Source organism: Vanellus vanellus, assembly GCF_965231255.1.
Source record: "Vanellus vanellus genome assembly, chromosome: 17".
Classification (NCBI taxonomy): domain Eukaryota; kingdom Metazoa; phylum Chordata; class Aves; order Charadriiformes; family Charadriidae; genus Vanellus; species Vanellus vanellus.
The window spans coordinates 1779928-1795620 of NC_138922.1; the positions used below are offsets into that span (position 1 = coordinate 1779928).

Sequence of the window (15693 nt, forward strand, 5' to 3'; positions counted from 1 at the left end):
GGTGCAGTGTCAGCAGCGCCGCCTGCGTAGCTCACCTTGCTGGCTGGGTGGGCTTAGTTAAATGCGCGGTGGTTTCCCCTGCCGCTGAGGGAACTTGAAAAGTGTGGTTGTCATTCCAGGATTGCCATAGGACTCCTGCAGGGCCGTTCTCAACTGCTTCCTTCCGCAGTCCTCCCATCTTCACAGCCCACCCTTGTCCTCCTCCAGCCCACTGGCCCGTGCTGCTTGGACCAGTTACCCACGGGCTGGGGTCAGGGCTGGAACTGCCTCTCGCTTCCCAGCGCTGCAGCCCCGGTGACCAAGAAACTAAGTGATCCATCACATTAAAAACTGGAATTATTTCTGCTAGTCGTTCATGGTACATCAGATGCATTCAGCTCCCTACGGAGGGTTTGTTTGAACCCCCAAAGGGGATGTTGAAGGGATGTTTTGAGCTGGCAAGCTTGGCGTCTCCCTCTTGAAGTTGGGGTTCTTGAAGTGCTTCGATTTCTAAACAAGTTGTGATTGTAAAGCTGGTCAGTGCCAGCAACAGGGATGAATTTTGGAGTTTGCACCTGGTTTTTATGGGTTTGGTACCCACAAGCTATTGCGGGGCCCCATTAGAGGTCTGCTGCTCAAGTCAACCCTTAATCTGTTCTTGGTCTGTCTACCCAAAGAAAAATGTTCACCCAGCATTTTTCTTTCTATGGAAGTCTTCCCTGCTCTCTTTATGGATAGCGACTGTCTTCCCCACCTCTGGCTTTTTTCCTACTAGGTTATTAATCATTTTGAGGATGAGATATCTAAAAGTTAGTTGCCCGAGTCTAAGGTGGACTGTGGGCTCCCTTTATAGTCAGTGGAGAGACATGGGTGCTGCCAGAAGGAGGACTCATCTGATGTAGACAGATGATTCATGGCCCATGTGGATGCTCGTTTCTGCAGTACATGTCAAAGCTGCTCTTTGGAGGACTGAGTTCATCATTGCTCATGGGGACTGCAAAACTGGCCCAGTGGGAGGTGTCCCTGCCCGTGGCAGGGGGGTTGGAACTAGATGATCTTTAAGGTCCCTTCCAACCCAAACCATTCTGTGATTCTGTGTGCAAACAGGCTAATCCCACAGACCCCAACATTTGGTGGTTGCACACAACAGGTCAAGGCTCAGTCTGCTTCGTTGGGAAGGTTTGATGTGCTCCAGCCAGATGTGCTCACACCAGCTCAGGTCCCGGCAGAGGGAGACCCAGTGGCGTGCGTTTCGGTGGGGGCTGTGTCATGCCCTGCTGGCTTGTACGACACGCGCTGAGCCCTTTTCTGCCACATCCCCATTGCACAGTTTGCTGAGCTAGCTGGATCAGCACCGGCTCGGCAGCGTGTGGCCGTATTTGTGGGACACTGAACACAGCCAGAGCCTAAAATAATCCCCAGGAGGCTCGAGGATGTCACTTGATGCTGCTGAATGAAATAATGAACAGGACTGAGACGATAATGGGGTGATGTATCTGCCAAAAGGATTTTCACCGGGTCTGTCACAGCAGCTACGCAGACACCTGGCCAGTGAGGTTGGGGTGTATTAAATGCTGGTGAGGAAAGGCAGCAAATAGCTGCTATAAATTAGCAGTTTTCAGGCTTGGGGGAAGCTGCCTGGAGAGCAGCACTAAGTCTGTTCAGTGCTGTGTTATTAATGACCTGCGCAGGAGGGGGGGCAATTAGCAGGATAAACTCATTGATGAGAAAAACAATCCCAGATAGTGAAGAGCAGGGATCCCGGTGAGAAGCCTGGAGGGGGCTCTGGAAAACAAGAGGACTGGGCATCAGGGTGGTAAATGCAGCTAAATGGAGAATACGCCAGAGGAAGCCAACCTCACCCCGGGCTGCATCCCCCGCCACGTGGCCAGCAGGGCAAGGGGGGGATTGTGCCCCTCTGCTGCGCTCTGCTCTGGGGAGACCCCCCCACAGTGCTGCGTCCAGCTCGGGGGGTCCCAACAGCAGAAGGACACGGAGCTGTTGGAGCAGGTTCAGAGGAGGCCCCGGAGATGCTGGGAGGGCTGGAGCCCCTCTGCTGGGAGGACAGGCTGGGAGAGTTGGGAGGTTCAGCCTGGAGAAGAGAAGGCTCCGGGGAGACCTTAGAGCCCCTTCCAGTGCCTAAAGGGGCTCCAAGAGAGCTGGGGAGGGACTCTGGGTCAGGGAGGGGAGACATGGGACGAGGGGGAATGGTTTGACACCAAAAGAGAGGAGACTGAGATGACATATTTGGAAGAAATGTTTCCCTGTGCGGGCGGTGAGCCCCTGGCACAGGTTGCCCCAAGAAGCTGTGGCTGCCCCATCCCTGGAGGTGTTAAAGGCCAGGTTGGACAGGGCTTGGAGCAACCTGGGCTGGTGGGAGGTGTCCCTGCCCAGGGCATATATAGACCCATAAATAGAGCATATATATAGCCATAAATAGAGCAGGGAGGACTTCCATAGAAAGGAAAATGTTAGCTGAATGTTTTTCTTCGGGTAGATGGACAAATTAAGGGTTGACTTGAGAAGCAGACCTCTGACTAGATGATCTTTAAGGTCCATTCCATCCTAAACCATTCTATGATTGTGTGAAGAGGGATGCTGAGAGTGGGCGGCCCGAGCCTGGCTGGGCACTGTGGTTTGGAGGGCAGAGGCTGCTCCCAGCGGTGGTCACCGGTGGGTTGCCCAGTGCTTGGCCTGACGTCTTTGCAGCAAATATCAGTCCTTCCCTGGGCTGAATTGAAGTCAATTCAATGGATGAAGTCAAGTCAATGGATGGGTTTGCCTTAGTTGATGAGGACTGGGTCAGAGACCAGTTAAGCAACCTGGACATCCATAAATCAATGGGTCCAGATGGGATGCACCCGCGGGTGCTGAAGGAGCTGTCTGAAGTCATTGCTGGACCACTCTCCACCATCTTTACCAAGTCTTGGGAAACGGGCGAGGTGCCTGAGGACTGGAGGAAAGCAAATGTCACTCCAGTCTTCAAAAAGGGCAAGAAGGAGGACCCGGGTAACTATAGACCGGTCAGCCTCACCTCCATCCCTGGGAAACTGATGGAGCAGCTTATCCTTGGTGCCCTCTCAAGGCATATCAAGGATAAGAGGGTTATTAGGGGCAGTCAGCATGGCTTTTCCAAGGGGAAGTCATGCTTGACCAACCTCATAGCCTTTTATGAGGAAATAACGAGGTGGATGGATGATGGCAGAGCGGTGGATGTGGTCTACCTTGACTTCAGTAAAGCATTTGACACGGTCTCCCACAGCATCCTCATGGCTAAACTGAGGAAGTGTGGACTGGATGACCGGATAATTAGGTGGACTGCGAACTGGCTGAAGGAGAGAAGCCAGAGAGTCGTAGTCAATGGGGCAGAGTCCAGTTGGATGCCGGTAACCAGCGGAGTGCCTCAAGGGTCGGTACTGGGGCCCATATTATTCAATATATTCATTAATGATTTAGATGAGGGAATTGAGTGTACTATCAGCAAGTTTGCTGATGACACTAAGCTGGGAGGAGTGGCTGACACGCCAGAGGGCTGTGCTGCCATCCAGAGAGACTTGGACAGGCTGGAGATTTGGGCAGGGAATAACTTAATGAAATACAACAAGGGAAAGTGTAGGGTCCTACATCTGGGCAGAAACAACCCCAGGTTCCAGTATAGGATGGGGAGCTACCTGTTAGAGAGCAGTGTAGAGGAAAGGGACCTGGGGGTCCTGGTGGACAGCAGGATGACCATGAGCCAGCACTGTGCCCTTGTGGCCAAGAAGGCCAATGGCATCCTGGGCTGTATTAGAAGGGGGGTGGTTAGTAGATCGAGAGAGGTCCTCCTTCCCCTCTACTCTGCCCTGGTGAGACCGCATCTGGAATATTGTGTCCAGTTCTGGGCCCCTCAGTTCAAGAAGGACAGAGAGCTGCTGGAGAGAGTCCAGCGTAGGGCAACTAAGATGATTAAGGGAGTGGAGCATCTCCCTTATGAGGAAAGACTGAGGGAGCTGGGTCTCTTTAGTTTGGAGAAGAGGAGACTGAGGGGTGATCTTATTAGCGTTTATAAATATATAAAGGGGGAATGTCATGAGGATGGAGCCAGGCTCTTCTCAGTAGCAACCAGTGACAGGACAAGGGGTAATGGATTCAAGCTGGAACACAAGAGGTTCCACTTAAATTTGAGAAGAAACTTCTTCTCAGTGAGGGTGACAGAGCACTGGAACAGGCTGCCCAGGGAGGTTGTGGAGTCTCCTTCTGTGGAGACATTCAAAACTCGCCTGGACGCCTTCCTGTGCAACCTCATCTAGGTGTTCCTGCTCCGACAGGGGGATTGGACTAGATGATCTTTTGAGGTCCCTTCCAATCCCTAGCATACTGTGATACTGTGAATTCACAAAGATGTTTTCCCAGTAATTTTGTTCTGTGTTTTCCTCCCAGGTCCAGGAGTCTAAGGTGGCAGAAACCAAGATTAACGAAGCCAGAGAGCACTACCGGCCCGCCGCTGCGCGGGCCTCTCTGCTGTACTTCACCATGAACGACCTCCATGCCATCCATCCTATGTACCAGTTCTCTCTGAAGGTATTGTCCCCACGGCCCCAGGAGGCAGTGCCGCTGCTTCTCGCTCTCACTGAGGTTCAAGGTCATCGCCTTGGGCCGCTCGGGGATATTTGAACTCCCAGACAAAAAGCTGATCTAACCTACACCATTCTGCTGATTTGGATTTATGGAAAAGTTTCCTGTAATTTATTTCTTTATATGTCTACTTAACCCACATGACTCGAATAGTGTTGCGATAGTGTTTAACGCTCGTTGGGAAAGATTTGTCCAAAAATCACTGCAAACGTTGAGCAGAGCGCGTTGACCGCTGCCCTCGGTGGAAGGAGCAGAGCTTCAGCTGCACCTGCAAAGATCCGGGGAGGAGTGGTCTGAATGGCGAAGGAAAAGTTTCCTCTGTGTTGAGTAGGGAGTGGGGGTCAGGGTCCCTCCTCAGCTCCGAATTTGCCGGTCAGCCCACCGCAGGTGGCTGGATTGGGATCAGGTTAGATGAGCTTTAATTAGCTTTTCTTTCATTTGCTTGGTTGCTTTCTAAGCAGTTGGAGTCTGGCGGAAAAACACAGTCTGACTTAGCGATGTGTTAACATCCTTTATTACTAAAAATCCAGGAAGTTTCTTGGCAAAGCAGGACCCTACGAGCCATTTGTTCTTTCTTCCATATTCAGACACTTGGTCTGGCAGAACAAGATGTGCAATGGATTTAAAAGATATCATATGGGGAAAGAGCTAATGAAGTCCTTTTTTCTGTCTATTTTATATATTTATACACAGAGATTTTGCACAGCATTTGGAGTCACTTACTCCATCAGTTGATCTTTTCTTTATGTTTACATCGGTTTGGTATTTGTGATGTCCTCAGGGTCATAATGCCAGTGCAGATACTTCATAAGTTACCAGGAATTGTCGCAGCCCTTAACGATTATCCGATACCTTGATGTTGAAACAGTGCCGACTTCCCAAATGACAAAGTGTTAAAACATCGGGTCACTGTCTAAACACGGTCCTGTCCCACCGAGACCACATCACCAGGGTTTTGTTGCCACCTTACAGAAGGCAAGTCGTTCCTACTTCCACCTCTGCGGCACAGGCAGGATCCCGCGCAGCCGGGCTGTCAGGAGCTTAGGTGCTTCCTACGTTGCGGTTACAAAAGCCTTTCAGGTAGTCAGCAGCATGGTGTGAAATCCACCTTTGGGTTAGTGTCTGGGTGCGGGTGGTGTGCAGGAACAGGTAGTGTGTGCATGACGCCAACAGTTCATCGCCTTTTGCCGTGGTCCTGCACACACGCTTACCTTCAGTCTGGAGGAGTCACCTGAAGGGCTGTGGTTTTGCTCTTCTCACAATGTTGCTTCGCCATCAGACAGACCAGCAAGCCCACAGCCTAAAATGTCCTTAGACTAGAAGTCCGGATGGGGTTTACAGTTGTGTTACCACCTCGCAGTGTGTTCGCTGGCACTCTCAGCTACAGGCATGCTCCTGATGGCGGTATGAACATCCCAGTGGGGACCATGCTGGGGGAGAGACCTCTTCTTGCCCTGGCCTCCTAAAATAAATGTTTAAGAGACACAGCCAAAGGCTCTGTGCTCCAAAGGCGTTGCTACTTTTCCATCTTGTCTAAATAGACTGCCCGTCCCTGCAGAGCAGGTGTAGCTCTGTCGTACATGGACATGTTACATGGAGAACTAGGAGTGATGTCCCTCCTTTGGAGAACATTCCCACCTGGAGCTATTCTCACCAGAAGACCTGGAGAACACTTCCAACATGACAGGTTGATTTCAATGTAGTTATTACTACTCATAGTGATGGGGCTGAACCGTCCCACTTGCCATGTGGCAGCAGAGCCCAGTGGGAAGCCAGTAGCTTTTGTGGGAATGAGAGCATGGCCATGTTTTCCAAGTTTCTTGACTGTCTTTGAGACACCGCTGTTTCTCTTCATAGCCGGTGTCGATAGACTGAGACTCCACTTGCCACAGAGGAGGAGCTAGATCTTTAGAATGGAATATATGACCAGTAGCGAATTGATAGTTCGTGTCTTTGCTTGATGTTTGGGCATCACTTAATAAGTTGGTTTCTGTTCCTTGACTGGTGGGAAGTGGGGCTTCTTTCAGGCCATCCCCTCTGTCTTTGGAGCCGCTCCGGCCAGCGTCCCCTCGTTCCCTGCTCTGCATGTGCTGCCCATGACACTGGGGAAGGCTTGGTCCCTGAGCATCTTCTAAGGACCTGCTGCAGTAAAGACAACAGTGCAGACAATGCCTTGCCTTGGCAAAATAGTCTCAACAGGTCTGCCCAGTAGATACCCAAGGGCCTTTCGGAATATTTATTGAAGAGTTCTGGTTTTAATGTTTTAATAAATGAAAGGTCTTTTGTTATCACAGGAGAAAGGTATTTTGGGGGATAGAGGGTTAAATGAGATGGCATTCTGGGGCAGAACTTCTTCCAAACGATTTCTTACCTTGACAAGTGACCTGGAAAAAGTAGTTGAGAAGAGAATACAATAATTTGAGCCTCATCCACAAAGAAGCTTTTTTTTTTTGATATCTACGACTCATGTGTTGAAATAATTTTACCAGGAAAATGGACAGAATATTTTTTGTGCTGGTGTGCCCTTTGAAAGATTTGTTCTTTACACATGCATAATAGATACAGGAGTTTCTGAAGTTTCACCTTTAATCTATGTCTTCTCTATTTTGTTTGGTTTATGTTTTCCAGTTAACATTAGCAATGTGTATAAATACATAGAAAATTATTGGGTGAAATGTTTTTGTCTAATAAATTTTGATGACAGATCATAAAATGTTGCGTAAAGATACACAGAGATGATTTTGAAATACGTACCACATGGCTAGAAGCCCGTTATAAATTAGAGCACACAAGATTTGTATGCTGCTCTGCAGCATGTTTTAACACAATTTAAAGAAATGTTAAGCAGGAAAATGCATTCTGCAATTATTTAATAATGCAGTAGGTACCAATGGTACTTTAATTTGTTGAGGCATCGGTTTTTATTTGTAAAACCCTAAAGATACTGCTGCCAACACAGTTGTGCCTCGTCCAGTTGGTGCTATTAATTTGTATTGCCCTGGTTATCCCGTTAGCTGGTTCCCAGTGCAGGCGGCTTTGCATTGCGAATCACGACCTCGGCTTTTTTTTTTTTTTCTTCCTTTTTCCAGTTGCTTTTCATAATTTGCTAATGGGTTTTCTTCGGACAGCTCGGAAAGTTTTTTGTCTTTTCTCATTTAGATCAGAAATGTTATTACAGGAATCCTTGGTATCTTATAGAAGAGTGTAATTCTCGATGCGTGCACCCATCCGCGAGGGGACTTCACTGACTTGGTTAATCCCACCTCCACAAGATGAAGTCCTGCCTGCCCCTCTCACCTACTCCTTTGCTGAGTCCGCACAGTAGAATACTCGTGGGACTTTTTGTTTTGTATTTAGGGGAATTGCTTTTTTCTAGGTTGAAACTTTTGTGAAATGGGAGTTCTGCTTTTCTCTGGGAACACCACTGTCTTTTGGCTCAGAGTTCGCAGGGAAAGTGGACTGGGTAATCCCTATGAGACAACACCTTTGGTTGGAGAAATGTTTCCTATATCCATTGTGTCTTAAGTCACTCAGCCTCTCTTTGCACTGCTTTCTCAAGCCCGAGAGAGCACAATGTCACAGGACCTGTTGGAGCGGGGCCAGAGGAGGCCACAAAGATGATCAGAGGACTGGAGCATCTCTCCTATGGGGACGGGCTGAGACAGTTGGGGTTGTTCAGCCTGGAGAAAAGAAGGCTCTGGGGAGACCTGATAGCAGCTTTCCAATATCTGAAGGGGGCCTACAAGAAACCCGGAGAGGGACTTTTTCCTGTGATAGGATGAGGGGGAATGGCTTCAAACTGGAAGAGGGGAGAGTTAGATGAGATATTAGGAAAAAATTCTTCCCTGTGGGGGCGGTGAGCCTCTGGTGCAGGTTGCCCCGAGAAGCTGTGGCTGCCCCATCCCTGGAGGTGTTCAAGGCCAGGTTGGACAGGGCTTGGAGCAACCTGGGCTGGTGGGAAGTGGCCCTGCCCAGGGCAGGGGGGTGGAACTGGATGATCTTGAAGGTCCCTTCCAACCTAAACCATTCTATGATTCTATCATTGCCTGGCTGTACGTTCCTGAAAAAGCAGCTAAAGGCAGGTAGTGGGTCTGGTCTCTCTCTCATGTTCCCCTGCCTCCTGGAGCTGGTGGGACACCCTGCTGGGCAGATGGGGATGCTTTGTTTGTGGCTCTAGAGATAAAGTGTCTGAGCTGGCTTTGCTCATTGCAACACTTCAGGTGATGCTCAGGAGCATACAAATAGCATCTAGAACCCACCGGTGTCCTTCTGTGTCCCCCTCCCCAGGCGTTCAGCGTGGTGTTTCAGAAAGCCATTGAGAGGGCAGCTCCAGACGAGAGCCTGGCCGTGCGCGTGCTGAACCTCATCGACAGCATTACCTTCTCCCTGTTCCAGTACACAACCCGGGGGCTGTTTGAGTGTGATAAATTGACCTACACCGCTCAAGTTACCTTCCAGGTAAACATCACCGTTTCATGCAATTTGTATGCAATGATTTATTTTACAGGCAAAGCTATTGGCACGCAGAGAAAGCTCAAACTGTCACAGCTGTGGCCTTCAGCATCGGAGCAGCAAACACAAGGGCTGGGGAACTGATTTTCTTCTCTGCCTCTCTTGCTGATAACAGCCACAGATGCTGTGTTTGATTTGCATTATGCTGACAAATGGTTGTTTGAGAGAGTAATACCTGCTTGCAGAACCTGAAAAAAAAGGGCAAAGCAAGCTGGGCTCGAAGGCTTATTGGTCTTATCCAAAAGAAATGCGTGCTCCGTAGCTGCTGTCTTTTGTCTAGCACGTTGGTATACTTTTTAGTCTACAATCTAAGCAAGGAGACCTTTGTAAATCCCTTCGCCGCAATCAGATTCGATCGATAAATAGCGCTTGGCGTGATGTTGCAAAGCTGTTATTAAGTTTGTGCAGTGAATGGCTGTGTGAATGCCCTGACATGTAGAATGCCGATATGAACCGAGTTTGAACTGCTCAAACACCGTGCAGGTCTAGTTACTCTTGATCCGGTGATTGCCACGATTTTTTTTTTTTAATTCTACGTAGCAAAATAATATGCATAAAAGGGAAAGTAAGTATATATATACACACACATATATATACATAGATTAAATAAATATATTCTAACAGTATATTTAGTTAATAAATTGCCTGTGTGTAAAAAGTCAGCTTATATTTTGTGATGTCAGCCTTAATTTTGACCCAAAGGATACCTGAATTTTCTAGTATGTATCTCTCAATAAGGTCTTTAAGTAGCACATGTTGTGCTTGCAACTATGTTAAACATTAAAAAATAGTTAATGGGTCAGTTTATGGTGTCAGCAAAACCGGCACCTGTGGTTTCCGGGGGTGGAGGCAGTTGGGTGATGAGGAACGGGATTCTCTCATATAAAGAAGCAGTTGGCTCTGGAACCGAGTGCCTCATTGCCGTCGTGGGGGAGGAGGTGCCAGGCACGCGTCAGATGCCATCGCCCAGTGGGCCACAATGAGATACAGTCTGGGATCCGTGACAAGGAAATAACGAGTTCACCACTCCAGCACTGCTCTTTTTCCACCCAGAATTGGTGCTCGGGGTTTTGGATTTTGTCTCTGAGGTTTCAGCAGTCTGGCAGCGCGCTTGGAGCAGCGGCTCCGGCTGGGCTCGTGAGCACGTACGGCTTCCCAGGATTACCTCGAACGCAGCTCCGGCCATCGTGCTCCTGTGCTCCTGAAAGCCGCCGTTGGTGGTGAACACATCACCAGTAGCTGAATGGCTCAGGTGCTCTCCAGTGTTTGAGACCTCCACGACCTGCTTATTCTCTTGGTGCCTGTACCATGAGTTTTTTGTGTTTTGGGGTGGTTTTTTTTTCCATGTTGTTTTGATTTTGTTAGTTTGTTTGTTTTAAACATTCTCCATTTACTTTCAAAATGCAGCAAGATATGGAGATGGATATGACCGCGGGATGCATGCTCTGGTTCATTTCCAGAAAGTTATGTGTTCCCTAACTGCAGAGATCAAGCACAGGACTCTGTTATTGTTTGAGAAACCCACAACAATTTATTGTCGTTTAGACAATTATTCTCTCACCCGATGACCCCTCCCCACCCAGGAAGGGGAATCGGGGAAAAAGCAAGGAAACCTGGGGGTTGGAATATAAACAGATTTGATAGAATAAGGCTAGATAATTAACATTAATAGCACTAAAGAACCAATATTGATCCTAATACCAATATAAAATACCCAAGGACTATACTCGGCCCATTCTGTCCATAGAAGCTGTGCACTCCCGGCAGTGACAGCCAACGTGGGACACTGTGAGCGCTGCGGCTTCGGGAGGAAGGGAAGGGCTCAGGGCTGCGGCACCGGGGCGAGGAGTTCTCAGGACGACAGCCATCACGGGAGAGAGAGAACTCCTCAGGAAAATTCCTAATTGAATAGGCCATTTGTGGTATGAACTAACCCTGTTGGCCAGTGTGGGTCAAGTGCTCAGGTCCCACTTCTCCTCGTCCCCACACCTGGTGAGCTCAGGAACACTGAGACCTTGAAACCCGCACACCGTAGCTGGGTATAGTAAATATTTTCACAAATTCAGGCACTAGAGTCTTCTAAAAGTACAGTCTTCCCAAGCATTAGAAGATAAATTAGTCCTGTGTGGCTCAAACCAGGACAGACCTGCAGCACATCCCTCAGCAGCCTGGGATGGCTCTGCTGGCAGGGACTTCTCCTCGGTGTGCTATCTATGAACCTGGATCACAACCCTTGCTACATAGTTTTTTCCAAACTTTGGTCCTCTTATGTTGTCAATCTCCATACTTGTTCCTGGTCCTCATCTGGGGAGACCCAGAGCACCTACGTGGTAGGTTTCCTCACCCCCCTCCAACCTGTGGCACGGTGTACTTTTTAGCCAAGCATTCGGCAGCTACATGAGTTGAATAATTCATAGAATCATAGAATGGTTTAGGTTGGAAGGGACCTTGAAGATCATCAAGTTCCAACCCCCCTGCCAATTAATCTGCTAGAGTATATTGCCGCTCTATGGCCTGGCTGCTCAAGGATATCTTCTTTGTTTGGAATTACAGATACTTCTGATGAGTAAAGAAATCAACACGGTAGAACTGGATTTCCTACTGAGATACCCGGCACAGAGCAGAGCCACAAGCCCCGTGGAGTTCCTGTCAAATCACTCCTGGGGAGGAATCAAGGTACTTGTTTTGCCTTAACGGTGTGCGATCAGCATCCCTTACCTCCTCTGAAGGCCTTTCAGCAGCCTTCGGGTTGGTCCGTATAGCGTTTGGTGAAGAAAGTACTGACCACGCGTGAGAAGCGGCACAAAAATGCCAGAGAAACGGAGTTCTGTAAGTACAAGGCCAACTTTGTGGGTTTCTTGTGGCTGTACCCCTGATGGTCCCTGTGTCCCGGAGAAGGTGATTTTTCCCTCTGAGATTGAGGAGTCTCTCTGTAAGATGGGAACAAGAGTCTCCTCTGGTTTTTGTGGTTACAGGTTGTAAAAGACGCGGAGATCTTCACTGTATTTGGGAGGAGGTAGGGATTTAAGGTTGATATGGCCACCTGCAGAGATGTGCTGGGGACAGAGTAGTGAGAGCTGACAGAGCTTCAGTAAAAAACCCTCCCGTGCAACGAGGAGGTCTTACAGCTGCCATGTGTGTGGAGTGAGAGGTGAGGAAGAGCATCCCAAAGAGGTGTGAATTATCCCATCTTTGCTCCTGTCTATCAACAAATGCGAATTGCGCTGGATTGGAACCTCATTCGGTGGGGTGGGATTTGTTTTCTGGAAGGCGTCAATGTTTTCTTCAAATCAGGCATGTTCATTTTCACCTTGTTGAATCTGAGACTGTATCTTTTGTTTTATTGTGGCTCTTGATCAGTCTCTGGCACCTGCTGTGATTTAAGAATCAGTTTTATTTATAGCATGCTGCTTTCATGGGACATTTCTCCAGTGCTGTAAAGTAGGGAGCGAAGACATCCTGGTTTCAATGGGATCGTTCTCAAATTTTCGTCTGGGACATTGGGTTTTCCCTTTCTCTCCCTTCCACTGTGCTGCGCAGAGAACGCATCTGGTTCCTTGAGGGTGACCAAGCAAAGTCTCTTCATCCAGGACCAAGACATCTCTGACACTCTTTTTCTGTTTGCATTGTTTCGTGGAGCTTTCCAGGAGCCCTGGCTGGTGGTGCCACGTGCCTTTCTGGGCAGGCATGCGCCAGGCTGTGCTTCTCTTGGCAAATGCTGTCTTTTAAGGTAACACAGAGGTACAGCTCGAAGTTGCAGACTGCAGTTCCGAAGTTAAAGGAAGCTGATGTTTCTAACCCAGGTGACCCATAGCGACGTCAAAAGGTAGCATGGAACAGGTCATGCCAGATGTGTCTTCCCTGAGCAGGAGTTATCACCTCTGTCTCTTCACCAGCAGTGAGGATGGGGCCTCTGCCACATTCTGCGCACGCACGCGACCTAGCTCATGTTGAAAATGTCACAATCACATTTTCAGCCATAAAGTAAGCTTGGAACTTCTCGCTGAACCAGCCCTGTTCATCCTCTGAAAGGCATATTTCCATAATAATGGAGGAATTAAAAAAATTCTGTACTCTTTCTTTAATCATCTTTTGTTCAGCAGTGGCGTTTTGCTATTCAGACAGCAGCAGTTTTATTTTTGTTTTTCCTTTGAAGACAAATTAAATGGACGTATAGGGTCAACGCACATAATCAGGGGAACTCAGCCATCAAGCCCATGAAATACATGCTTTGCAGCAGCGTATTTTGTCTTTGGGCGGTGCAGTCTGTACAGATTGTAGCTGTACATACATATTATTGCTTGAAATCTCCGGCTTTCTCAGCTCTGCTCTGTCCCTGCCCATGTTCAGCATGGGGTTATATAAGGTGAATGGTGCATTTTGGTTCCTCTGGAGTCCTGCTGGGTTGGCATTCTTCACTGCCTGGGAGCGTTCTGCACCGCAGAGCTTCTTTCGTCTTCGGTCCTCTAAGTTTCCTCTGGAGGGTGAACTTCCTTCCACTATAGGTTTCAGATCAGGATCTGATTCTCATTTCAGAGATCCTTTTATGTATCTTAGGAAATATATTACTCTTGTGGTGCCCAAGGATGCTGTTACTAGTCCTGCCCGCAGGTGGCACATTCTCTAAGCAGACACCTTCTAAGTTTGCAGTGGGTTTTCCTTGTGAGGTAATCCCCTCTGTGCTGGCCCGTTCCATTCAGTGTGGGTGAAGTGGCCTTCCATGTTCCCTCTGTGCTTCGTTGTGATTGTTGCAACTGCCTCACTACTGCGATGAAGTTGGTACAGTTGCCCTCTCAGGGTCATAAAGACCAGAAGGAACATCAGCTCCCAGTTATTGGTTCTTCAGACTTTGTTCTTGCATCGCTATTGGACATATCCAGGAGAGCAGGCACTTAACGTGCGTAGAGTGTCAGAGTACATAGCATACAGTGTCAGAGCCTGCGATGAGACCAGCAGTAAGGAACTTCTACTCATCAGAGCTCCAACACCGTCAGTGCCATCATTGAACAAGACCTTCACTGCTTCGTGGGGCTACGTGCCCCAGCTTCGTCCCCACCAGCTGCCTGAGCTCCGGCGTCCCTCAGCCCTCCAAAACTAATGCGCTGTTGGGTATTTATCATGTCGTCATCATGTGTGTGGAGCAGCTGGAGACTTCTCTTGAAGGTAGGCAGGAAATGAGAGTGGACCATCACCTGAAGTTGCATTGCAATAACTGATTCTCTTTGAGATGAGCCCTTCTCCCTCAGCTTCCTCTCTCCCGCTGAGTCTCGTGGCGTTTGTGGTTGAGACGGAAACTTTGTGATGCCAAGAAGATGCTGCTCTGCATCTACCCTTTTGCTGAGCCGTGAGATGACAGCACGTAAATGTGCAGATAGTGAATTCTATATTATCAGATACTGAATACTCTCCAGATTGTCTTTTGTGATGATTGTAGTATTGATTTTGCTATAAATAATATGGCTGCTGTCAACTTTATTAGTGTTTATGTTCTATTAATGTGTGTTGGTTTATTAGCCTTTGAGTTTTTGGCAATTCCAGTTACTTGGGGCATGGTTTTAGTACAATCACATTTTGTCACAGGCTGCTATAATTAGGTTAATTAGTCATGGCTTCTATACAGCTTATTAGCAGGCTAAAATCTCCTTTTCTTTCATCAGGAAGATTAAGTACTGTAATAAATTGTTTCTTCAACAAAGCTTGAGCAAAGTACATTTCAGATTCATATTTCAAATTCGTAGTGGAATTTAGCATTCTGCTAATTTTTCACAGAAACATTGAAAATGCTCCTGCACGAAGCGCTCCCCTTGGCAGGGGTTTCAGGCCAAGAGAGTAATGCCAAAAGAAATCGATATTGATATTTGTGGCCCGTTCTGTGCCTCCCATTTTGGGCACATTAACTTCAAAGGGAACCTCATTAAATGTTGAGGACTCTGGGCATGCAAATAGCCTTGTGCGACTTGGCTTATTATTTATTGTTGGGTTTTGATTAATAATATATATGGGCTAATAGTCCTTTGCAGTTGTGCAGCTCATGATGCCGGAGTGTCTGACACACGTTTATGATTTAGTTTTCCAGCTTCTTTCAGTAAAAATGTTCTGTAAAAAGTTTCACGGAGCTTTTTGCTGTAATGTGTGTGCCAGGGCAGCTCAGTATTTACCACTGAAAACCACGTACCTGTCCGGAAGAGCACGGTTTGTAGGGAAGGGTAATATCTTTTATTAGATCTGCTGATAGACCTGGAAAAAATAGCGAAGTTTATGGCTTTTTAGTGCTTCTTTAAGCCTGAAACAAGAATGGAATTCAAACTAAGTACAGGTTGAGAAAAACTGCTCTGAGCTTAACATGATTCTGTTCATCAGTCAGCCGATACCAGGGGGGAAAGTGGTACCTGTGGAGCCCCCGTGGAGGCATGTTGGTTGGCTCTGGAGCAAAGGACACAGTCATTGGCCTTGGTGCAAATACTGCCGTGGGTCATTGAAGGGTGAGTTAAGAGCAGGAAGGGGAGAAAATTGTATCATTAAATGAAAGTGGTGCCTTTGCTGCCCTGGCTCTGGTGTTCAATAGAGTTGGTCATTTCGGCTCTAAGG

The 15693-nt window shown here is 48.0% G+C and overlaps 1 protein-coding gene across 1 annotated transcript in view; it reads left to right on the forward strand.

Annotated features, from left to right (window-relative positions):
- Window positions 1–15693, forward strand: part of DNAH9 (dynein axonemal heavy chain 9) — a gene marked incomplete at both ends in the record, with an annotated part of 232270 nt that overhangs the window by 148418 nt on the left and 68159 nt on the right. Inside the window, 3 exons of the mRNA XM_082492287.1 lie at window positions 4399–4539; window positions 8881–9051; window positions 11659–11781. Of these exons, the coding sequence (XP_082348413.1) occupies window positions 4399–4539; window positions 8881–9051; window positions 11659–11781 (435 nt within the window). The remainder of the gene's footprint in view (window positions 1–4398; window positions 4540–8880; window positions 9052–11658; window positions 11782–15693) is intronic.